Source organism: Poromitra crassiceps (genome assembly GCF_964638095.1).
Source record: "Poromitra crassiceps genome assembly, chromosome: 14".
NCBI lineage: Eukaryota > Metazoa > Chordata > Actinopteri > Beryciformes > Melamphaidae > Poromitra > Poromitra crassiceps.
Genome location: NC_139633.1, coordinates 7,487,339 through 7,514,059, shown reverse-complemented (window position 1 = coordinate 7,514,059; position 26,721 = coordinate 7,487,339). Strand labels below are relative to the sequence as shown.

The window sequence follows — 26,721 nt, the reverse complement described above, 5'->3', positions numbered from 1 at the left end:
CAAACTACTTATTGATGGCCCGAGATCTACCGGTAAATCACAATCTAACTATTGGGCACACCTGGTTTACAGATATGTGGAGGACTCTCTCTGTCCTTCTCCCTCTCTCTTCTCTCCTGCTCCGTTTCTCCTCGCCTCACTCCGCCCCTCTGTTAGCTGTGCCAGTATTCAGTGTTTCTCAACAACAAAACTCCAGTGTTTTTCCTGCAGAAGTTTCTTCTTATCTGGGTGGACGAGCTCTGATACTGAATTCAGAGCACCATGGGACACAAACTCTTCCTCTCTCCCTCTTCCCCAGTCAGGATTTCTTCATTTTGACTGCAATGTCTTTGTCAATTTGCCAAAACATTTTACAAGATGGAAAATTGTAAAATAAGTGGAAGAACATTTAATGTTATGTATAAACATTCAAACCATATTGTGTTTGCTGTCTCTCACCCAGTCCCTCACGCCCAGCTGGATTCTGCTAACTCGGCTCTGATTGGAGGATCTGGACCAGGAAGTACTGAACTCCGTGCTCCAGGTACTGTACCTTCACACTCCGGACCTCCACAAGGGTGTGCGTGTGTGTGTGTGTGTGTGTGTGTGTGTGTGTATGTGTGTGTGTGTGTGTGTGTGTGTGTGTGTGTGTGTGTGTGTGTGTGTGTGTAGAGATGAAACAATATTAAAATTTCATATCACGATTATAGTGACAAAAATTATCACGGTTATCAGTATTATAATGGTATCGTTAAAATGTGCTGAAAATGTTCAAAAAGTACTAATACACTCACAGAAATCATTTCACCAAGTTTTATATTGAAAACTCAGACCCAAAAAGGATTGATACACTCGGTGAAATATTTTCTCCAAGGCTGCGCATTTGCATCTGGGAGACGGTTGCCAACTTGGGTTGATGATGGAAGATATTTACCATGTTTTTCAAAGCGCACGGTTATCGAAAGGAATTTTATCACGGTTATCGTAAGGAATTTTATCACGGTTATCATTAAAATCGGTTATCGTTTCATCCCTCTGTGTGTGTGCGCGCGCCCCCACGCGTGTGTTACGTCTGTGTCGTTATAGTGCAGGTTATAGTGTAGGCTACTATACACACATGCCAGGCGCGCACGCACGTGTGTGTTTTCATTTTACATATTTTTTGAATTTTAGAAAATCAAAATAACCCAGATGGACATCGATTTGTGAGCAATTCAACGTTGCTCCTAAGTCTGTCTTAAAGGAACACTCCGCCCATTTTCAACCAGCTTTGTATCATTAGAACATCAGTAGTATATCAGAAAACTGTAAACGGTTTTGAAGTCTGTCATTTAATTTGACAGTTATTGAGTGTTAAAGTGTGGACCAGTGACATCAGTGGTCCACACTAACTCAAATTAATAACTCATTAACTCAAATCAACTCTCAATAACTGTCAAACTATTCATCATTCATCTAGTTTGACAGTTATTGAGAGTTGATTTGAGTTAATGAGTTATTAATTTGAGTTAGTGTGGACCAGTGATGTCACTGGTCCACACTTTAACACTCAATAACTGTCAAATTAAATGACAGACTTCAAAACAGTTTACAGTTTTCTGATATACTACTGATGTTCTAATGATACAAATCTGGTTGAAAATGGGCAGAGTGTTCCTTTAAGTCAGGACAGGACAGATCAATAGTCCAGTATCAATTTATATGATCTTAACTCATTGAGTGCCAGCCACTTTTGGAGAACGGACGCTCCCAGTGCCAGAGTTTTCAGAGCGTTTTCAGTGATTTCTCGAGGCCCACAGAATATTGTGTGATATTACTATGTAAACACCGAACACGCAAAAAGAACAAGGAGACTCTATTGTATCATCAGCAAAAAAAAGTTTATTGATACCATTTTCCGTTCTTTAGTTATGAGCCGGAGAAGATAGGTTGTTTTCAGCGTTTTCAGGCATTTCAAATTATAAGCTGAGATATTCAGCCTTTTGTGAAATGCAGCATTTCAAGCACATTCACTGACTCTAGATAATATTTTCTGATGTAGTGATGTGGTGTAGTTGTGTCCTGCCCTGCGTGCCCCACCCCCCCTCCCCCCCCTCAGCTGAAAACTCCTCCCCACACTAGTAACACACAGCCTCGCACCAAGCGTCTATTTTCGGAATGCTTTTGGTGCGCCGCCTCCCAGGCAGCGCAACATGGAGAAGCCACACGCGGACTGCAGTGAAAGGTTTGGCTTTTCAGTGTCGCGCTGCTGCTTTTCTAGCGGCTAATCATGTGGAGAAACTATGCTGACAGACAGACAGAGGCAGAAGGACTCAGTTGTGTGCGCGGATTGACTGTGTTCGTACGCACCGTCAGTTGCAGCCAGAACAATCTACATGGCTCTGGACTGCAGCATGAGCGGGTTCTCTTTGATCAAGGCTATTTCAGGCTGTGTATTCCTGAAGTAAGAGCATCATGAGCATCATGAGTTTGCATCATGAGTTTGAGTATAGAATCAGTTTAAACTTCAGTACATTCAATCATTCCATACAAATTCAGAAACATTTTATTCAGTCGTCTGCTGGAGCAAATAATTTCCAATCAAAGTCATTTACCCAAACACAAGATCTCAAGTCAAGACTTAAGAAACCGTTTCAAGTCATCAAAGTACAAGTCAGACTAAGTCCTGAGCGGCAACCTCCAGGGCTGAAAAATGAAGCCAACACGAAAGTGCCAAAAACTGCAGTTCCTCACATGGCCACTTGAGGCTCCAAACGCAAGTCAATTCCCTTAGACCCCCATGTTAAAATGCCCAAATTTACAGCAGAAATACATGTCTACAGCCTGCTTCAAAAAAGGGTTAATTTCCCTGTTCTTTAAGGCCAGTTTAGACCAACGATTCACAACGAGACAAAACTGTTGCAGGGAAAAGTTGCAGAGGTGTAAACTAGCCCGTCTCATATCGACTCCAGCCGGCTGATGGCGTCACCAGCAATTCAGCTTGTCAAGTCGCAGGGGCTGGTTGCAAGTCGTTCCAAGCAGTTGCAAGTTGCATCGAGTTTCGTCGTGAATCTTTGGTTTAAACTGGGCTTTACAGTGTGTGGCTGCAAAGAGAAGTCAGATTAGATAGAAGTCGATGGGAAAAAATGACCCAACTTCTCACTTGATTTATGACCTCAGTAAATCACTAGTCTTCTTTAACACGAGGGTCGCAGGTTCGCGCCCCCGTGTTGCCGCCGGCTCGGTCGGGCGTCCACACAGGCACCATTGGCTGTGTCTGCCGGTGGGAAGCCGGATTGAGGGCATGTGTCCTGGTCGCTGCACTAGCGCCTCATCGGGTCGGTCGAGGAGCCTGGTTGGGGCGGAAGGGAACTGGTGGGAATAGCGGGATCCTCCGCCGTGCTACGTCCTGCCGGTGAAGCTCCCCGCTGTCAGGTGAAAAGAAGCGGCCGGCAACTGCGCATGTGTCGGAGGAAGCATGGTGCTAGTCTACGGCTCTCCTCAGATCGGCAGAGGGTGGAGCAGCGACCGGGGTAGCAGGGAGGGAAATTGATCAAGTACAATTGGGGAGAGAAAGGAAGGGGGGGTCAGCAAAAAAACACTGAATGATGTTCTTTTAGTAAATTATGGTCGCATTTAGAGTAAAATAGACAATAAAGGAGACTATGTTTTGGCGCGTGCCGCGTGATTGACAGGTCGCCTGTCCAGTGACAGCGCAGCTGGCTGATCACGACACGGACTAATAGCAGGGGGCGCTGTGGCTCTGTGAGAAAACCCTGGTGTTGTGCTAGCTGCTTCTGGCTCAAAAAACAACCACACGGTCAAAATGCCAAACACAAGGTTTCAGAACGGCAGTTCACAAACCAGTGGGTGACATCACGGTGGCTACGTCCATATTTGTATACAGTCTATGGTTTCAAGCAGTTCAAACTATGACCTGAGTCCAAGTCATGTGACTCGAGTCAAGCCCCACCTATCACATACAGGAAAAGCCCACGTCAGCTTCTGTGTTTTCCCTCTAAATGTCAGCGCAGCCTGACCGCTCCTCCTAACAAACTGAGGAAGCTGTGAAGTGGACGAGGCCCTTTGTATTCAGATGAGGAAGAGGGTGTGGGTCACCGTATAGCACCCACCAAGGACACACACACACACACACACACACACACACACACACACACACACACACACACACACACACACACACACACACACACACACACACACACCCTCACCCTGAAAGCACCTAGGTGACTCAGCGCTCCCAGCAGGCGCAGTGTTCCAGCTTGTTGACGGTTTATATTTGATGGATCCAGCTGCTGCTCCAGGATCAGCTTCAGGATCAACATCACAGACATTTACCAAGACTCAGTTTAAGATGTTCATGATATTTGGGTTACAGAATCACCTTTCCCATTCTGCACTTTGGAAAAAATGTTCTCTATCTTAAAGGTACTATCCGTAGGTTCGAGCAGCGGAAAATTAATGTTCACAAAGTGTTTTTTATTACGAGTGAATGCGCCGTTCCGTAACTTAAAAAGAATGAGCCCAGCCCAGCGTCTCTCTGCGTTGGTCATGATTTCCCGGCAAATTTGCCAGATGTGACGTTATGCGAGCCTGCCTCTTGTCCTCTCGGCTTCGGTCGGAAATATACCAACGAAGAAGAAAGCTAACAGGCAGTGGCTAATTTTTCGTTCATCACTAGCTAATGCCAGCAAAAACAAACAACACAGACTCCAGCAAAAAGTCCACACAAAAATATATTTATCTAGTGAAGCCCGGTCCAGACAGCAGCAATGTGACCGACATCGGGGGGAAATTAGTCGGGGCTGTGTTTCTGGTTCATGGAAGGACCTTGTAACTGCTGTAATGTTGTTTTGGCCGATAATGTTAGCTGCTTGCTAATGGATTTACCACCTGGTCAGAAACTCCTAACGTTACTACTACCGTTATGCTTATGGTCATGGAACATTGTTTGACTGACTGGGGGTGAGACTGCCGATTATAACGTTAGCTTGATTGCTTAACGCGGCTAACGCTAACTAATAGGGGTCCGCTCGCTATATATACCACCAGCTCCACTAATAACTATATATACCACCAGCTCCACTAATAACTATATATACCACCAGCTCCACTAATAACTATATATACCACCAGCTCCACTAATAACTATATATACCACCAGCTCCACTAATAACTATATATACCACCAGCTCCACTAATAACGTTACCGTCGTCTTGTGTGGAGTAATGCAACAGTCTCAAATATGCCTAACGTTACTACCGTTATGCTTATGGTTTGACTGACTGCAGTTAGCTGCGGTGAGACGTGGCTAACTAATATAGATTGATAATATAAATTGATAGAAATTACCATCCGGCTCCACTAATAACGTTACCGTCTTGTGTGGATAATGAATGTAACAGGCGTAAATATGCCTAACGTTAGTAGGATGTAGTTATGGGAAACTCATGAATATAAAGTAGGGTGTGGTTATGGGAAACTCATGAATATAAAGTAGGGTGTGGTTATGGGAAACTCATGAATATAAACTAGGGTGGTTAGGGGAAACTCATTAATATTCAGAAAAGAAGCACGCCCTGTTTGGGTGTTCAGGCTCTGAATGTTTCAGAGTTTGGGCCTTCACAATAAGAGTAGCCATAATAATGTTAATTCCACTACAGGACAGACTTGATGTTCTCTGACCAAAAGAGTTGGAAAACATTGGCAAGTCCAATATGGTGCATCCATTCCCCACTGCCCCTGCATGCAGTGCTAACGCAGTATAAATACATGAGGTACTTGTACCATGACTCTCACTGTGAACACAAACACGCCCTGAGGCAGAGAAGCAAAACAGGCCATGTTATTGGAATATGAAGCGATTAAAAATAAACCCCTGGCCTTTAGCGGCTCGTTTTGGGTTCAGGGACAAAGCAAGACAAACAAACCTCTCATCCCCCCCCCCCTCGTCATGGTACGGTCCGCTCCCACCACGCCTCTGATTCAACTCACATCCTACAAACTCAAGTCCATGTCATTAAGTCTTCAGCACAACTGGAGGGAAGCTATTGTATTAGACACACACACACACACACATTGGCATTTGATCATAAGCACATACCGTACATTAATGAAGAATATACTTTGCTTATTCTGACATACATAATGAGAGCTTTATATATATTAATAATAATAATAATAATTATATATATATATATATATATATGTGTGTGTGTGTGTGTGTGTGTGTGTGTGTGTGTGTGTGTGTGTGTACAGTAGCACACACACACACACACACACACACACACACACATTGTGTCCACATTGTGTCAGACATTTGCTCTGACACACACTATTCCAATGTCGTCTCACAGCAAATTGTGTAATCGTCACGTTTGTCCACACAGCGCATAACGTTATATTTTCACAGTAATGGCTTAAAATTGTTAGATGGTCACGTTCTTTGTAGTTTCACAATAACGGCTGTAAAATTGTTACATGGGCAAAAAATTATGTTTCTAGAAACATTTAATGTCAACTTAAATTTGAACCTAAAAACGTTGTTAATTTGAAAATGTTATCGTTTACACCGACCACTGCATCTTAGCAGTGCCTGGCGTATTTCATCGTACACGTGAGACAATAGGCCACAAAAGTCTTTGCCATCTAATTTCAGAGCTCTTATTGTGAAACTACAGTATGCTACGTTTGGCGCTGTGGACCAACAGTGGACAGGGATTAAAGCATTTCCTGTCAGACTGGGCTGCATATTCTCATTCTGCCATGCGTGTATAGAGACACAAACACACACACACACACACACACACACACACACACACACACACACACACACACACACACACACACACACACACACACACACACACACACACACACACACACACAGAGTCAGTAGGTTACTATGATACACTGAGTCAACAGTACAGGATGTACTGTACAGAGAATTTCCTTGTGAACCCGGTGAGTCAGTAAACTGGTTTTGGTTCTGCGTGTAAACATCAGAACCTGGCCAGATAATTATTGGTTCTTAAGCCATAACTATTGTTAATTATCAAGAATTTTTTAAAAGATTAATAAGAGAGGGGGGGGGGGCATGAGATGTAAGATGGAACTGCCCATTCTCACGCCAAGCCTTGGATTTGCACTGTGCATGTCAACAGCATGTGTGTGTATATATATGTATGTATATATATATATATATATATATATGGGTGCTCCAAGGCCTTAAAGTCGAACTGAATCCGTTCATCACGTGTGTCGCAGTCCGTTTCAGACTGAAAACATAACTTGTCTGAGATCACAGGTTGAGAGGGTCATAGTAATATGTCAATGATTTTATTTGACAATTCTGGGGACTGGATTGGGCTTTGGCCCTGACAACCAGCAGGCTCTCAAGCGCGCGCCTTTATCGCTGCTGTAAATACGATATTCCTGGAATGCCCGGTTTAACGAGCCAGTTACATTTCTTTGCATTCTTAGACATTAATTTTTTTTTTTTTTGTGTTCATGTTTCATACAATTGGCCAAGTTAGTAGTTAGTTTATGGGATAGGAATTCTGCCAGATGACAGGCACTAGGCGCCATTTTCTCTTTCTTTTGGAAGAGAAAATTATCCTGAAATGAAGATTTGATTGACAGCTGCCATGTCGTGATATGATTGGTTTAAATGGGGTAGAAATGTGATAGCACTAGGTGACGTCAGCAAACTGTAGATTACTGTTATCAATGAAATCTTGACAAATTAACTTTTGATGTGAAAAAGTGTGAAAAACTAAAGAGATTTGATTTTTGTGATTTTGTTTTACATACATTATTAAATAGGTGCACTGCATACCCAGGTATTTGAACTAAAAGAAAAGTCATTTTTGGGTTCAGCTCAACTTTAAAAGCTTTGTGGCTACAGTACGTTTGGAAACTGAAGTGTGTGTTCTGAGTAAAATAGACGTGTATTCTACACACTCTCTCTTCTTTTTTGTCTAAATGTGTATCTTCTTAGTGCAGAACATAGAATCCTACTGCGCTGACTATTTAGCGACACTCGGCCAATAAAATGGCTTCAGTAGATGAAGTAGATGATGCCTGTGTTCCTGCTGTGACTCATCTGTCTCAGAAGCAGCAGACTCAGAGAGAAACAGAAAGTCAGGAAGTTCAACAGATAAAGACAGCTGGAACCCCCCCAATCTATCCGTCTGTCTGAGCGCTTTCCTATCAGCCTGGTGAGACTTTTCAGCAGGAACATTTAGCTTAGCTGTTAGCATTTTGTCCTCAGTGTAGGCCTCCATATAGTGCCTCAGCTTTGCTGTTGGTTTATAACCAATGTGTTGGTGTTTCTGTGTGCTGTTGTCACTGATTGTGTGCGTTGTGCTGTATTTGTTCCAGCGCGGGTCCAGCAGCAGCAGCAGCGTGGGGATCCGGACCGGGAACAGAACGACCACCAGGCGTCCGTCGGATTGCTTTATGACACCGGCCGCGCCCACAACGTCCAGGACAACCGCACCGCTTCGCACCAGCGCCCAGGTCAAGCCCACGACACCCAGGACAACCACACCGCTTCGCACCTAGGTCACGCCCACAACACACAGGACAACCACACCGCTTCCCACCTAGGTCACGCCCACAACACACAGGACAACCACACCGCTTCCCACCTAGGTCACGCCCACAACACACAGGACAACCACACCGCTTCGCACCTAGGTCACGCCCACAACACACAGGACCGGGACCCAGGCCATGCCCACAATGCGCAGGACCGGGACCTAGGCCATGCCCACAGTGGGCAGGACCGGGACCTAGGCTACGCCCACAACACCCAGGACCCAGGCCATGCCCATAACACACAGGACCTAGACCACACCCACAATGCCCAGGACCGCGACCCAGGCCACGCCCACAACACCCATGACCGGGACCCAGGCCACGCCCACAACACCCAGGACCGGGACCCAGGCCACGCCCACAACACCCAGGACCGGGACCCAGGCCACGCCCACAACACCCAGGACCGGGACCCAGGCCACGCCCACAACACCCAGGACAGAGGCCACGCCCACAACACCCAGGACAGAGGCCATGCCCACAACCCATACCCTCACCACCGCCAGCAGGAAGACGACTTTAACGGTGAGTCAGTGAAAAAATGGTCTGGTTTGTTTACGGTTATTTCTCAACTGCTTTACTGTTAAAGGATCAATTTGCTTTCTGTCAGGCTCTTTTTTGGCCTTTTTTTTTGCTCCGTTTTTGACTGATTTTTGACTTTGTTTTGAGATCATCTGAAGAGGTTTATCCTTTAAAGAGCAAAGAGGAAATACGGTATGTGATGACATGATAGAAAATGAGCTACAGTAACAAGTTGAAGGATTTAATAGATTTGAAATGTTATGTATTGGGATGGTGGAGACGTCAGTGCTGCTGACAGTACAGACAGAGACACAGCTTTAACCTTGCTTTTGGGCATCACTGCTATATTAACTCTGAAGCCAACGCCCACTCAGATTCCACTGGCTTTCAGTTTAGATCACTAGTTCAGTGCACAGCTTTAAAATAGAACTCCGTTTGTCCACATTTAGAGAAATAAAAGTGTCCTATAATATTATCCTGAGGGGAAGTTCACTTTGCAAAGCCAGCACAGAACATCCTAACTGTTTAACCCTAACCCTCCCAGATACTGTTGGAAGTCTGTGTGTGTGTGTGTGTGTGTGTGTGTGTGTGTGTGTGTGTGTGTGTGTGTGTGTGTGTGTGTGTGTGTGTGTGTGTGTGTGTGGGGGGGGGGGGGGGTATTTATAATCCTGATGTCTCAACCACATCCTATGAGAGAATGGACAATCTTGACTAGTGGAGTGAATTATGACACTGAACTATGGACACACACACACACACACACACACACACACAGACACACCTACACACACAGCGCCATTCCGATGCAGTGACACCTACAGTTACGCACGCACGCGCACACACACACACATACACATACACACACACACACACACACACACACACTTCCTCAGGAAATCCTCTCTTTCTTCTGGAAAATATCTCAACCATACATTGTGTGTGTGTGTGTGTGTGTGTGTGTGCGCGCGTGTGTATGATGTAATGTTGGTGTGGCGACACAGGAGGTCTAATATAGTGTCAGTTCTCATCTTATGGTCGGTCACTACACACACACACACACACACACACACACACACACACACACACACACACACACACACACACACACACACACACACACACACACACACACACACACCCCTGGTACTTCCTCTGTTCTATATTGTCCTTGTTTGGAGAGCCGCCTGCTCTGACTTTCCCACAGGAGAGTCTTGCTTGGCTGGACTGCATCAGTGGCCCCCCGCAGCTGGGGATCGAACCGGGAACCTCTGTCTTAGGAGGCGGACGCGCTAGCAAGGAGTCTAAAGCCCATGACCTCTAGCATCTGTCGCTAGAGCGTTCTGAGGTTTTGGAGAGTGAGGTGACGCTTACTTACTGCACAGCTCCACCCACTTGCAACCGTTACACCTAATAAATGTGAAGGTCGCTCTGAGTGAGTGATGAAGTTGCACCATTGGTCAACCGTGGCACGTGGCACACCCATACATGGTCCGGTGTTTGCGTCAGTTAGCGCATCCTCTATTCAACAGACTCAGGGGGCGTGTCCACCAATCAACCTGTTGAGCGCTTGAAGCGCTGCTGCTGAGTCCTTCGGCTGCATCAGCTGAAGCTGGAGCGTGGCATCTCCTGGTATTGTAGCTATGCTAAAAACGTTAGCCCAGCTAACGTTAAACGGGATGCCAGTTCTTGTTCCTTCAACCCCATTGGTTACCAGCACTCGGAAGTGACATAGAGCTCAACTAGTCACGTGACTTTCCGTGAAGTTTCCGGCCCCGGAAGTAAGTTCTCCATTCATTTTCTCCATAGACATTTAGAAAAATCCTTATCTAACGAGTTTTAAGGCTGGAACCAAGCCAACCCTGTGACCTACTGAATCATGAGTGACCATAAAACATTTCAGTTGGAGCAAAAATAACATGTTATTTTTCTTAATCTTTAATCTTTCTTTAATCTAATTTAACCCCCCTCCTCTGTTTTAATTTTTTGTTTTTGCTCCAACTGAAATGTTTTATGGTCACTCACGATTCAGTAGGTCAGTAGGTTGGCTTCGTCCCAACCTTAAAATTCGTTATATAGACGGTTTTAACTTGACAACATAAACATTCTAAATAGCCCCTAGCTTACTTCCTGTTGCAGTGTTTGCTGATACACTAGCTGACAGGAAATAAACTAGGTTTCAAACTGTTTTACTGTTCCCATAGCAACACGATTCTGTGAAAACCATCTATAAGGACGTTTCGAAATGACTATGGAGAAAATGAATGGGGGAACTCTCTTGCGGGGCTGGAAACGTCACGGAAAGTCACATGACTGACAAGCGGTGCACTTCAAAGTAGGAATTGTTTCAACTGGAGAACAGGTTCAGCGCTCAGGGCTGAAAGCGCTACTACTTTCCCATTGGAATTCACACAGATGCTAGTGTTAGCAAAACGTTAGCATCACACACGCTCTAGGTTTTGATCTCATCTTCCTAAATGGTGAATATCTCACTTTGGAATGAAACTGTTGAATTGCTGGTTGTTGTGTTTGGAATCTATGTCCTGGTTCTTTTGTGCTGTTGCAGTTTGTGTTGCAGCATCACAGCTTCCCGCAAAGGATCATGACAGTTTGATCTCGTCTTCTCGTCATCTTACTTAGAGGGCTCGTCCAGCGCGTCTGTAGGCTGAGAACAAAGTGTAACCTTGCGTAATGTTCCTGCAGAGACAGGACGTCCGGTCGGCTCCGGGCCGTAAATCAGACTGACAGTCACTAGACACAAACGCTGCAGAGGAAGGAGAAAACAAACAGGGGTGAGTTTGATTTCAACCACCAAACGCCCCCGCAACGCTGCCCCCCCTCCACCCCCCGCTTCCTTTGACCCCTCCATACCGCAGCATGTGGGACGAGGAGGGGAGGGGTTATCCATCTTCTTCTCCTGCTACGGTTTGAGTTTTTCAGTCTTTGCAGCATCGTTAAGAAAACAGGTTGTGATGAAAGAGGAGAGATCACAGAACCGTGCGTGTGTGTGTGTGTGTGTGTGTGTGTGTGTGTGTGTGTGTGTGTGTGTGGTCATGTCTGGACACTGTCTACAGAGGAGAGTGACAGGGAGACCTGGGGCTAAGCCTGTCAGAACACACGCACACGCACACACATACACATGCACGCACGCACGCACACACACACACACACACACACACACACACACACACACACACACACACACACACACACACACACACACACACACACACACACACACACAGAAACAAAAACCAAAAACCAAAAAGCATACTTGAGAATGCCCGTAAACGCATGCCTCACACAGGGTGAGTTGTATTGCTCTCTTGGGGCCAGTAGCCGCTTGTTTGTGGTCTCAAAGGGAACCGGTTCAGTTTAAACACACACAGCCCAAAAAAAACAAACGAAGTGTCCTCTCACCTCCTCAGCTGCTGTCCTGTCCTCTCACCTCCTCAGCTACTGTCCTGTCCGCTCACCTCCTCAGCTGCTGTCCTGTCCTCTCTCCTCCTCAGCTGCTGTCCTGTCCTCTCTCCTCCTCAGCTGCTGTCCTGTCCTCTCACCTCCTCAGCTACTGTCCTGTCCTCTCACCTCCTCAGCTACTGTCCTGTCCTCTCACCTCCTCAGCTGCTGTCCTGTCCGCTCGTGGCCTGACAGGCTGGCCGAGTGGGAGACGATTCGGGAGAATTTGTGTCAGAAATGATACAAGCCGTTTATAATAATAATCTTTATCATCTTTATTTATAGAGTACTGCAAATGTTTAACAAAGGCATCAAAATCAGACAAGTTATGAAAAGAAAACGGATCAAAACGATTTGGTGTATAAAAACCAATAGGCCTACAGTGTAAGAAAATATACTAAGAAAAGAAAAATATTTGATATAAAACCTTAGCTACAGCTGATTGCAACAAATAATTGTGTATAGGACTTTCTGTTCATGGTGTGATTGTTTGAACTCTAAAGAACAGGTCTCCATTGACTTCAGTTGTTTTGGAGAAGCTTGTGTTTCATTTGGCATGAGGTTGAGGACAGGAATTTTCATTTTTGGGTGAACTATTCCTTTAAAGAGCATATTTTTGAGCAAGTTTTCGAAGATGATAAAAAACATGATTGCATCATCTCTGTGGTGTGCTGCTCAAAACTTAAATTGCTGTCAAACCAGACGCCAAGATCAACAGACTTGATCTGATCCAAAAGGGAACCGGCCGAAGACTCCAGGAGAGGAAATGCTCTGTGATGAAGGTGATTTTACAGTGTGTTGTGGTTCGGTTCCGGAGAGTATTGAGCCAGAATACACATTCAAACGCCCCGGGGATCCTGCCTGTGAACGACCTCGCGTGTTAACAAGGACGCCGAAATGAAACTTGTTTGGTTCAGCGTAGGTTGAGCGTTGCTTCGACGTATGGCGTGAACGTGGGCTTAGTTTCTGGTGACTCTGACTTGTACTTTGATGAGTTGAAAATGTTTCTAATGTCTTGACTTGAGAAGTCTTGACTCTTGACTTCTTTGTGTAAATTAATTTGATTGAAAGTGATGAGATTTGTTAGCCTGATATTCAGACTGAATTGTCAAGTCGTACAGTCATTTCCATAGTCTGAGATTGCACTCTGTTTGAGTTATTCCTATGACAGGATCCGCCCCAGGGGAATTCCAACTAGGTCTGTGAATCTTCACTGGCCTCACGATTCGATTTGATTACGATTCAGAGGGCTACGATTCGATTCGATTACGATTATCGATGCATCTCGATGCATCTCGATGCATCTTAAATCGATGCATCACTTTTTTCCGCAATACATGATTTATTTTTTCTCACTTTCTTTTTTCTCACTGTGTGGCTACTTTTAAAATAAAAGTGCATTTGGAATTGCATTGTATTATGATCCATAATTAAAATAAACAACTGCATGTACTTCCATTATATATATATATATATATATATATATATTTTTTTTTATTTTTTTTTAATAATCGATTTTTGACATTTGTGAATCGATGCAGAATCGTACACGTCCGCATCGCGATGCATCTTATAATCGATTATTTTTGACACCCCTAATTCCAACCAATCATTAGAGATCAAGTCCCAACGTATTATTACGTATGTTACGTACATATTATTACTTACGTTACTTACTCCAGTCGGACGAACGTGTAAAAAATAAAAAACAATCTCCCCTTTGAATGCCCTCGAGTCTTCTTGACAACGGCATAGTCCCGCCCGTTGGGCTGTTTATTGATGCCGATTGGCCAATCGTTAGTCCCCCTTGGCACTCATTGGCTGATTTGGCTCAGCCTTCAACCGGAGAAAAGGCATTTGCATATGACGATGCCAGTCCAAGAGCAGCCAAAGTCAACTCTGTGGAGTGGGCGGATTCGAAGCTCTGCACCCAGGCAAGAGCCAGCAGTCAACAATTTAAATTCTGTTTTCTGAATTTATATTGATTGAATTTATTGAAGTTGAAACTCATTCTAGAAATCAAACTTATACCATAGCGAGTTTTTATCCCATTGCATTGAAAAGTCCTAGATATTTCGTTTTCTTTAAGATATTAAAGTTATACTGACTCTCTTGATTTGTTGTGACCGTTCTACTGTATGTTGACTGGAGACTTGACATGAATGACATGGATGTGACTTGCTGTTGAACATGTAGACACAGCTGTGAGCAGAGATGACTTGCATGTTGTGCTGGAGTCCTCGCGCCTCGCCCATCCCTAGTTTCCTCGCGTGACTTTGTGTCTGTGCTGTGTTTCAGGTCCAGGTGAGGTGGAGGCGGGCGCTCTGCCCTACCCACACCTGCCCTCTGCTCTGCCCCTGCCTCTGCCCCACATGATGGCCCTGCTCATGTCACAGCTGCAGCCCATCCTGGAGGGCTTCAACCGCAGCCTGGAGCACCTCAGCCGCCAGGTGGGGGAGCTGTTTTTATTTTATATATTTTTTTTCACTTTATTGTACACAAGGTCCATAGACGATGGAAAAAAGACACATTACATTACATTTTACGATGCCAGAGTTTGTGTTGTTGTTTTTAACATTAGATCAAATGGTGCAATATTGTATAAATTCATTAATAAAGTGCAAGAAAGTTGGCTTGGTTCCAGACCATTTTTTCTTATGTATATGGATTTCTTAAAAAAAAAAAAAAAAAAAGTTTATATTATACAGCATGTTATTTTCAATCTTATCTTGACTAAAATATAGCATTACATCTATTTCAACATTCACCTTTAGTTTCTTTTTCTTTTCTTTGTTTTTATTATTATTTTTAGAAAGTTGGCTACATCAATACAGCACATTCTTTACTGTGTAGTGAAAAAATAGATGGGAAATAATATAATCTTTTTCTACTCCACAAAAAAACACACTTATAATCAATATTGAATCCATCATGTTGAAAATATAAGATTTTTGTATTGAATTTTTGAAGTTTGAATCTTTGTAATAGATATTTTACCGGATAAAGTCTATCTATGCAATATCTTGAAAGACACTTCCTTAAACTTGTTACTGATACAGTATTTATCACAAATTCTCCATGCTTTTTCCGGCAGGTGGGGGAGCTGTCCCGCGACGTGGCCCAGCTGAGGAGCAGCCAGCCGGGGGAGGAAGACGCCATGCTGGGCCTGGAGCTCCGGGAGGAAGGAGGCGAGCTTGACGAGACGTTTGAACACATCGAGGAGGTGCGCAGGCAGCTGGAGAGCCACCGAGCCGACGTGGAGGACAGGCTGCACTCCCAGCATGCCATGCTGCACTACAACCTCACCAGCATCAAGACGGACATCGACATGAAGCTGAAACGCAACCACAAGCTGCTGCAGGTCAGTGCACACCTGGGCCAGCTCATACCTGCTGCAGGTCAGTGCACACCTGGGCCAGCTCACACCTGCTGCAGGTCAGTGCACGCCTGGGCCAGCTCACACCTGCTGCAGGTCAGTGCACACCTGGCCCAGCTCACACCTGCTGCAGGTCAGTGCACGCCTGGGCCAGCTCACACCTGCTGCAGGTCAGTGCACACCTGGCCCAGCTCACACCTTCTGCAGGTCAGTGCACACCTGGGCCAGCTCACACCTGCTGCAGGTCAGTGCACGCCTGGGTCAGCTCACACCTGCTGCAGGTCAGTGCACACCTGGGCCAGCTCACACCTGCTGCAGGTCAGTGCACACCTGGGCCAGCTCGCACATGCAACAGTGAATAGAAGATAAAGCCACTTATTTGAGACAAGTGTTCTTCAAACAACAATAATGGTCTCATTGATAAGAAGAAGAAACAATGGCCTGCATTTATACAGCGCTTTTATCCAAAGCGCTTTACAATGACTACATTCACCCATTCACACACATTCATACACCGATGGTGGCAAGCTAGCACGTAAGGGTGCTGGCACAGCCATCGGGAGCAATTTGGGGTTCAGTATCTTGCCCAACGACACTCCGACATGCAGACTGGAGAACCACTGATCTAGAGAGTTTTGTTTCAAAATGTCTGTTTTGTTTCAAATGCCAGAATGGAGCAATGAGGTGCATCATTCACTTACGTTTAATAAAAATCAGATTAGCAGCATCTGAAATATTATTGTGCAGACAATTAAACAAATGTTGTGGCGCCCCCTTTAGGCCAACCAGTGTAATTTTGTAAACGGAGCAATGGTACGCATCATTGTCCCGACAGACGGATGGACCATGATTTCATCATGGGGAACAACTAAACTAAACTAAACTAAACATTGTCACAAAGTTACAAAGTGCTTCGCAGCAATGCCAGTATGATAAACTGATCCCAGTGCAACACTCGATTAGAACCCATCTCTTATTCAATTCTAAGACTAAACTCTAAAGTCCCTGTCCCTGATCCCAGGTCAGCCTGCAGGCCATGAATGCCACGCTGGCAGAGATGAAGCTGGACCAGGAGCAGCTGGCTGAGGACTTGCAGAGAAGCCGGGCAGAAGATCACCCCTCGACTCCAGGAACACCCCCTCCCTCCCCGGAACAACCCACTCCCTCGCCTCCGCCCCCCTGGCCCCAGCCGCCCCTGGATGCCGTGGTGCTCTGGCAGGCCATCGAGCGTCTGGACAACACGGTGGTCAACAACACGGTGAAGGTGGGTCATCTACCTTGTCCCCTTTCTCCTGGGGTTCAAGTAGTGTCAGTGTCCCGTGACGGTCTACAGTAGATGCTGTTTCAGAGGCAAAAATTCTGGGGAAAACTCACAAAATTCTATTGATTTAATGTAAATTGATTCTTCCTCCATTGTCGGCTATTCATCTGTGTTCCCAGACCTCATGAGATCATGTCGCCACAGAAGTCGCACACACACACACACACACACACACACACACACACACACACACACACACACACACACACACACACACACACACACACACACACACACACATATATATAAACCTCACCAGGTTTGGGCATGTGGAAGCTGAATACAGTGGAGGAAGACTGGCATGGGGATGAGTACATAGTACTAGTAGCAGTGTAGTGCTATAGAGCCCCAGGGATGACGTATTTTTGTAGTCAGAACGCGGAAGTCCCGGACTTCCGGGTTCTTCACTGTTTCTGGGTTTTTGGCGCGATGCTTCAAATAAGGTCTGTGGGCAACGCAAGCTTAATCAAACGCGAACCAGTGTTCAGCCGGATAATCTTCACACATGAGGACCACTTTCGTGAGTTTTGAAGCATAAATGCGAGCCCTAGAAGTAAAAAGCTCGTGCTAATCTAATCCAGAACTACACACAGTGTTGCATAGGCTTCCACGTCACGTCACCGCTCAACCTGGACTGTTGTTGATGTGTGCGCTGCTGTGCACTGATTACCCCGGGCTGAACCAGGTGAGGGAAAGAGAATTTCCGTGTTCGTCCTTTGAAGTGATGACGTTATTGACGTATAATATCCCCGTCGACTCAACAGTGTAGTCTCATTTAGCCGTTTGCTAGCTAGCCGCCCTTTTAACGGCACGTAAAAGCTTAAAAACTCATAAAAGTGGTCCTCATGTGTGAAGATTATCCCGCTGAACACTGGTTCACGTTTGATTAAGCTTGCGTTGCCCAGAGACCTTATTTGAAGCATCGCGCCAAAAACCCATTCAAAAATCCCATAGGCGAAAACAGTGAAGAACCCGGAAGTGTTAGCATCGATGTTTTCCGGACTCATTCCTGGGGCTCTCTATTTATTCATAGATCATTTTATTGCGAGTTGCGAAGTTTTGGAGATTTCTGTCTTGAGTAACCAGGTCCTGATTTCTGGAAAGAGAGTATTTTTTTTACGCTTTGGGCACCACATGCTGAGTGCCATCCAGTTCCAGTTCCATTGTACTGGAGAGAAGGCAGACTACATCTCTATGGGCAATATCTCCAAAACTCTGCAGGTCACACCAAAATGATCTGGATGTAGATGGATAAATAAGCACTACAGGTAAGAGGAAAAACACGTATTGTCGATTTTGGCATGAACTTTTAATCTCACACGACTCTCAGGTGAGCAGCCTGGTGGAGGATGTGGATGTGACCTTGGGGAACATCCAGGACCTGAGGAGGGAGTTCAGGGGCCTGGAGGAGCGGATCGCCCAGACGGGCCGAGATAGCCAGATCCAGTTCATGGAGACGGGGCTGGAGGTGGAGGCGGCCAAGGTTCTGGTCCTGACCCGGGTCAACGAGCTGGCGGGCAACCTGAGCCAGCAGGTTGTGTGTTTTGCTTTTAGTCACCTGAGCAGCTCCTTTAAGCCTAGTTTACACTACAAGACTTTCCCCCCGATTTTACACAGGATTTCCAGTTGGGCTCAGTCTGTCTTTGTTGACTCTAGTCTGCAGTTGTTGTCTGCAGTTGTTGTGCCAGTCGGCAGCTAAATCTGTTAGCGTAAACTGCCTCAAGATTTCTAGTCTTCAAGTGTAAACTGCCTCCCGACGCCAGTCGGACCGGCAAAGATGATATCAAACATGTTTGAATTTCAAAGTGAAAAGTCTTGTAGCGTATACTGCCTCATCTGAGTCAGTTGTGTCGTGTATTTCAGTCTTCTAGTGTATCACAGGCATTAGTGGACAGGCTTGTTCTGCCTAGGTGAGATTTAGGAAGTCCTTTGGAGCTGCTGCGGTGACGTTTTTCTTATGAACTTTGTCGTTGATTATGTTGATTATGTTGGATGTCATATGTCATATGATGCTGTCCTCTCCCCTTACTTTGTACTGCTTGAGATGTGCATCGCTTTGGCTATTGGCCTAACTTGGCCATCTTACTGCCGCATTTCCAAGGCTGTGAGGGGGGTCTTTTGTAAAGAACACAGGAAACATCTAAATACCAAAAGCCCCACTTTTACCGCTGTGGCAGTGCTCGGTACCGTCCAAACTAATTGAGTAACAAGTGTATGTATGGTGGCATCCACTATGGTGGATTCATACAGAATATTGTGTATAATTGTGAATATTATGGTATGTCAGGGCCAGCGGCTGCAGGAGATGGACATCGACGTGGACTACCTGTACACGGCGCTCTACAGCAAGAACTCGTCGGCAGACTGCGACTGCAAGGCGCTGAAGGCCTCCGTCTCTCAGCTGGAGAGGGGCGTGGCCAACGTGACGGAGCTAGCCAATGAGAACCGCTTGGCTCTGGACGCGAGCAGCGACGTGGAGGCGGGACACTTGAGCCAGGCCAGCGACTGGGAACCGGCGGTGGAGGCGCTGCAGCTCGGCCTCCAACAGGTGAGTCAAAAGAAAGAGCCATGGAAAATGTCAACGGGTTCAACTCCAGGTTGAGGTGTCCAGCCCTCAAAATCAACGAGTTATCTCGCATAGCCATTCATAATCACCCTGACAAAGGCATTTCTGTACAAAGTGTGGGGTGTCCTGGTGGTTCAGGCAGAGGTTTTCAAGGTGGTAGGCGGAAAATCGAAAATCCCCCCCCATTATTTTTTTGTTTTTGCGCCAAACCAAATGTTTTATGGTCACTCACGATTCAGTAGGTCACGGGACACCTTGGTTCCAGCCTTAAAACTCGCTTTTATACATTATACGTGTGCAAGGATTTTTCTAAATGTCGATGGAGAAATTAATGAACTTACTTCCGAGTCACGTGCCTGTTGAGCTCTATTGTCACTGCCAGAGGTCAGAGCGGTGAAATTGATTTGTCGACCCCAGAATGACCACAAGGGGGCCTGGCTGAAAGTGTTGTTCATTAAGGAGACATGCAGGCATCAAACATGCGTTTTTAGACTTGACCATTTTCTCTGTAGCTGTTGTTCCCTGCCCCGTTTGCTCCGCTCCATTCAGTCGTATGTACGTGATGCTACCCGGACGTTGTTGTAAACAAACATTGTGATCCGGTCTATAGAATACCGCAGGGATGACGTATTTTTGTAGGGTTACCCAGGAGTTAGCTACCGGAGGTGGAGACGAGGGAGAGGACGATAATAAGTCATTTTCATTTAGAAATAAACTTTTTTTTTTTTTTACTCAAGCATTATAATTACCATTCGCTGTCATCCTCATTGTCATCACAAGGTGAAGCAGTCCCTGGCGTTTGAGCAGAGCCGCACCAGGACTCTGTACCATAACGTGACCCAGCTGAGCGGCTCAGCGGCCGGTGTCCAGGCGGAGGTGTCCGGGCTGCGGGAGGCGGAGGGCCGGCTGGCCGAGGCGATGAGCCACCTCTCCAGCTCCTTCGCCTCCCTGCTGAAGGACGCCATCCGCCACAGCGACGTGCTGGAGCTGTTGCTGGGCGAGGAGGTGCTGGAGTTCATGGAGTGGCCCCTCTCCGACCGGGAGGCGCACTCCATCCCCGTGCTGAAGGAGCAGCTCAGACACCTGGAGGAGGAGGCGCACGCCATCCCCGCTCTGACGGAGCAGCTGAGACGCCTGGAGGAGCAGCTGGGCGAACGCGCGCTCAGCGACGCCCCGCAGGGCGACAGGCAAGGTGCGAGGAACGCTGGTTCACACCTTCATCTACTCGGCCAAGCTGGGCTGTCTTAGATGACCTTTTAATTTTTGATAATGTTGTAGTGAGCTTTTTTTTTTTTTACTTTTAGTTACTAGAACGGTTATCGTCTGGGTGGGAAAGTGATCAAAATCGGTGCTTGACCCTCCCTCATTACCACCACTGAGGTGCCCTTGAGCAAGGCCCCCTAACCGCAACTGCTCCAGTGGAGCTGCTCAGTGGCCAGCAGATCAGACTGTGGTTGTACTGGTCAGCTTCCAGGTGTGAATGCGTGTGTGTGAATGTGAACAGGGCACTCCTGAAAAAGAGAGCATTGCTCTCAGTGAGACTCGCCATTTTGTCAAGGTGAGGCAAAATGCGACACTGACACGGTGACCCACCAGGTCTATGACACGCTTTGGCGTGATACTTTGGCGTGATACTTTGGCGTGATACAGATACAGATACTTTTATTGCCACGCAACCAGATTGGTGGTATTTAGTTTCAGTACATGATGTTATAGCTCTGGCAAAACATGGAAACAGGACATTGATACATTTAGACAATTAAACAGTTACACCGTTCCCACTTCCAACAATAAATACATAAATACAGGATACAAGACCAACAGACGTAAAGTTAGGGTGAGGGGGGAGGGGGGAGAGGGAGAGGGGTGCTGAGGGAGTTCAGAGTCCGTATGGCTGTGGGAAAGAAACTGTTTTTGAAGCGGGTAGTTTTGGTGGGAATTGATCTGTATCGTCTTTTTGAGGGGAGGGGCTGGAACAGGGGGTGGGCTGGGTGGGAGGGGTCCTTAATGATCTTACAGGCACGGGTGATGGTTCGGGAGGTGTATATGGAGTCCAGGGTGGGGAGGTCACAACCAATGATTTTTGCTGCTTTATTAATAATGCGCTGTAATTTGGATTTAGATGATTGATCAGCTGAGCCGAACCAGACAATTATGGATGAGGTGATGATGCTTTGTATGATGGCGGAGTAGAAGCGGAGCAGTAGGCGTTGATTAATCCTGTATCTTTTCAGTTGCCTGAGGAAATAGAGTCGCTGATGTGCTTTCTTGGTGATGGTGGTGATGTTGTGGTCCCATTTGAGGTTATTGGTGATGATACCGGGCTGTACTGCCACACATAATCTAGAGTTTTTTTTTTTAACTTTAGCTGTTAATGGACATTTCCCTGTTGCCACACCAACTGCTTTTCACTGCAAAGAAATGGAGCTATAGGGGCAATAAAGTCAGTAAGTCATCAAATCAGAATCACTTTTATTGCCACAATATGCAAGATTACAAGGAATTTGGTGTAAGTACGCAGTGTAGCGGTCATATCAATATTCAGAGAAAATATTGATATGATAATGAAAATATCTAAAAGACAGTCACAACATTGTAAGTGCAGTCCAATATATCTATAAATGAATAGGCATTAAATATGAATTTACTGTCCAAGTTAAATAGGCATTAAATAGGAATTGACAGTCCAAGCGGTGGCGTGATGTAGTTAAAGAGAGTAATCTAATGGAGTAGAAAGTTCTGGTAGAAGTAGCAGCTTTAATATTTCAATGCAATGAGTGTAGTCCAGTTGCTGTGACGTTTGATTGAGGGGGGGTGGGGGCTTCAACTGTGTTCAGGGGGTGGGGTTGGTAGGGTCCTTGGTAGAGGGGGCTTCCGGGCCTTTTCGATGAGGCTGATGGCAGTTGGGAAGAAGCTGTTCTTGTGGCGGGAGGTTCTGGTCTTGACAGTCTCTTGCCGAGGGGGGGTATTTGAAAGAGTTTTGTGTCCGAGGTGGTAAGTAATGGCGATGGAGGAGATATGGACCTATAGCCTACCTATCTACCTACCCATAACCTTATCTACCTACCAACCGACCAACTTACCTATGACCTAGCTAGCTACATATCAACCTACTGTTCTATCTATCTACCTATCCTCGATGGCGTCTACATTTTTTTCCATGATCTCAACCCTGCTTGTCTCCTTGTTCTCCACTCCAAGGAAGCAGAGAGGAGGCGCCAGCCGCTGACCAGCCCTCCTCCTCCTCCCACCTCCTCCCAGACGGCTGGCTCCCCGGCGGCCTGTCGAGGAGGGGCGGAGGTCCGGCCCGGGAACGCCAGCTGCTCCGGCCCGAGGGCAGGCGCCCGGAGCACGGAGGAGATGGAGGAGATCTGTGGAGCCTGGAGAAGACCGTGGAGGAGCTGGGAGTCAAGGTGCGGCGACTGGAGGAGAAGCCCTGCCCGGTCGGCTGTAACCGCAGCAATGACCACGAGGAGGCGGCCCCCGGTGGTGTGGAGGACAAGCTGCAGGCGGAGGTGATGTGGTTGAAGAGGGGGTTGGAGGAGCACCTCAGGGTGTTCAAGAACGTCTTCGTTAACGCCGAGGTGCTGGCGGGATCCGATGCCACCCTGGACCTGGATAAGCTGTGGAGCCTGCTGAAGAACAAAGATGGGAAGAGAGAGAAGAGGAAAGGTGCGGGGATGAAGAGAGGAGGGAAAGAGGGACCCAGCGGGAGGGAGAACCTTCGGAGCAGGAGGGACACATCAGGTGAGTCTGTCTTATTGAACAGACAACAATCAATCAAAAGCAATTTGCAGTGGGTCCAAATTATAGAGACTGTATACAAATAGGACGTAGCCACTGTGACATCACTCATTGGTTTGTGGACTTCGGTTTTGAAGCCTCGAGTTTGGCATTTCGACCGTCGCCATCTTGGTTTTGAAGTGACCATATTTGGACGAGAAGAGCCACAGCGCTGACTGCTATTGGTCCGTGATCGATGAGCTGCATGATCACTGGACAGGCGACCCGCCAATCACTCACCAAAACATAGGCCATGTTCACATTGCAGGCAAATCTGATTTGCTGATAAAGTCATTAATGATCATTATCTTGATTGGTTTCCCAAATCTGATTTGGGAGTGTGTCCGCACTGCCACAAATCTGATTTTCAAGTCGGATCTGTGTGTCCAGACCAGAATGTGGTTTGAGACGACAAGTGACACAAATCAGACTTGGAGCGTCCAGACTCATAAAACCAATCTGGATAGAATCATGAATAGGTCACTAAAGTTCACAAATCAAATTTGGCCTCCTAGTCTGAACATGGCCAATTATCATCTATTTTACTCTCAATTGGACCATACTTTACAAAATGAACATCATGCTGTATTGAAGAAGACTTGAAACTAGTGAATTGAGGCCATAAACTCAAGTGATAAATCAAGTGAGCAGTAGGGAGTCTGAGCTTGTTTGTCTTGTTTTTATTTATTGTAAAGAGTGAGCAGTAGGGTCATTTTCCCATTGATTTCTATAAAGACTTATTTTTGCAGCCAGTGGAGTTGCCCCCTGCTGGCCATTGGAAAGAATGCAGGATTCACTTATCAGACATTGCCCCATGATTGTGTAAATCAGCAGACTTGCTGTATGTATGTGTGTGTATGTATCTATTGCATGCATACAAACTCATGCTCTTCCTTTCCTCCACAGGCGACGTTCCTCTCCTACCCGAGCTAGTGGAGAACCCTCTGCTGTTCCTGGCTGCATCTCCACAGAACGTCCAGGACGGCGGCTCTTTCGCGCTCGAAGCGTCTCTGAACCGCGGCCAGGTTTACTCCGACACGGGCTCCTTTACCGCGCCGGTGAACGGGGCTTACCTGTTCGTTCTCACCTTGGACCTGAGCCCGGGCCCCGCTCACGTCGGCCTGAGGAGGAAGCCAGGGGGCGCTCTGGCCTGCCTCCACCGGGAGGAGGTGACGGAGGCGGGGCCTGTCACCCGTCTGGCCCTCCTGGTGCTGAGGCAGGGAGAGCAGGTGGAGCTGGAGCTGAGAGAAGGGACGCCGGGGAACTCACGGGACAATGTGTTCGCTGGGATGCTGCTCCACCAGGCCACCTGAGGGCGCTGCTGGTTGAGCAGCCAGCCAGCTAGCCAAAAGACACTGCTCGTAAACTCTGGGTGGGAGGGGCTTGTTGAGGCGTGAGGGAGTCCATGTTGTTGTAGAGTGAGATGCATACCTAATGAGAAGTTAACATTTTGCTATATTTTATTTGGTGAAGGTTTTTATCTAAGGCACCTTAAACAGTAAATGGGTGAAGTGGGAATCAAACCCACAACCCTGGTAATAGGCTACAGTGCCTTGCTCTGCTTTTCAATCCATGTTCATTACACTGTTGGCTTGGAGTTTTAGCTCTACACATGTCTTGGAGGCAGGAATAACCTTGTTGATAAGATAGAATATAATATTCTCAGAACCACCACAGTAACCTGGGACTGATGCCCAATACAAACGCGACAGGTAAGAGAGGAGGAAGAGCGCTATAGCGCTCAGCTGCTAACTTAAGAAATACAATTGATCCATACTGTGTTGTGAACTTGAGCTAGCTAGGCTAGCTAGTTAGCCTCAAACTAATTGTACTAGCCTATAGATACGGTCGGGAGCATGTCTATGTTGTGTTATTATGGATCCCAATCATTTTCCATACAAGGCCCGCCCTTCCCTGTCTCTGATTGGCTTACCCTGATATCCTAGCCCTAACCGCAACCAATCACTCCTCGTGCCTATACCTAACCCAATCAGAAGCAGAGTAGGGCGGGTCTTGTATGGAAAAATTAGTGAGATCCATAATAACCTGTTATGTTCCCTCAGATCAGCAAGTTACCTGCCAATGAGGTTAAACAAGTTTACAGCGCGTTATGCTGAGGGAACAGAGGATATTTACACCTGGCACTAACATGCGTTTTCTGTGATCAGATTGCAATCGGATAGTGCTTGACCACATTAGCCTGATTTCATTTTCACCTGGTGTTAGCATGCATTTTGGGTGATCAGAATGCAATCTAATTGCAAGCTGATAACCGAAAACGGGTGTCCTCTCAATCCACATACAGTTGCTGTATGCAGATTGAGAGGACACATTTCATTTACACTTGTGTTAAATGTGGTCACAAGGCCCTGACCACCTCTGGAGGTGGTTTGGCTGATCAGATCGCAATCTGTCTTCAATGTGTCTTGGGGGCGTTTACACCTGTACTTTCAAGTGGAAAAGCAGATTGCAATCTGATCACAGAAAACAGACGTTAGTGCCAGGTGTAAATTATGAGCCCATAGCGAACTATGTAAGTTAGCTAGCTGCTGACCTTCCATCATAATGAAAAGTCATTGCCATTTTGTTTTTTTATTTATATTAAAGTTTTTGACCAGAATTTCCGCTGTAAACTAAGTGAGATTATTTCTGTCTTCAGAGCAGCTCTGCCAATGAAAAATGTGGTAAAACTCCAACCTGCTGGAAAACGTATGAGGAACAAAGTATTTAATATGATTAGTCAACTTGTCAGTGTTGGGGAAGCTACTTTGAAAGCATAGCTTAGGAAGCTACCAACTACTTCACCATGGAAGTAGTTGAAACTACAGAAAAGCTACCCTGGGAGAAATGTAATTTAGGAAACTACAAGCTACGCAGAGAAAGTAGTTCAAACTACTTTGTAAAATAAAGCATTACATTGACAATGTACATGTGATATATGAAATAAAATATAATAGCCTACAAACAAGCACAATGCCAGCAAAAATATGCCTCTCAATTGAGTTTATTAACACCCATTACATTCAATGTTATATTTTTGTTATTGTAAACAAATCTTGAGTTCTTCTGGGTTTTATTTTATCAGATAAACAGTAAAGACTTGACTAGGATTGGTT

The 26,721-nt window shown here is 46.1% G+C and overlaps 1 protein-coding gene across 1 annotated transcript in view; it reads left to right on the top strand.

The window, feature by feature from the left end:
* The window catches only part of LOC310788797 (uncharacterized protein), a gene marked incomplete at its 5' end in the record, with an annotated part of 54,971 nt that extends 28,413 nt beyond the window's left edge, over nt 1–26,558 (top strand). Inside the window, 10 exon segments of the mRNA XM_083650371.1 lie at nt 443–523; nt 8,363–9,106; nt 14,858–15,009; nt 15,654–15,920; nt 16,957–17,199; nt 18,587–18,790; nt 19,544–19,804; nt 20,603–21,014; nt 23,024–23,569; nt 24,512–26,558. Coding sequence (XP_083506497.1) covers nt 443–523; nt 8,363–9,106; nt 14,858–15,009; nt 15,654–15,920; nt 16,957–17,199; nt 18,587–18,790; nt 19,544–19,804; nt 20,603–21,014; nt 23,024–23,569; nt 24,512–24,918 — 3,317 coding nt within the window. The 3' untranslated portion in view covers nt 24,919–26,558.
* Nucleotides 26,559–26,721: the final 163 nt, after the last annotated feature.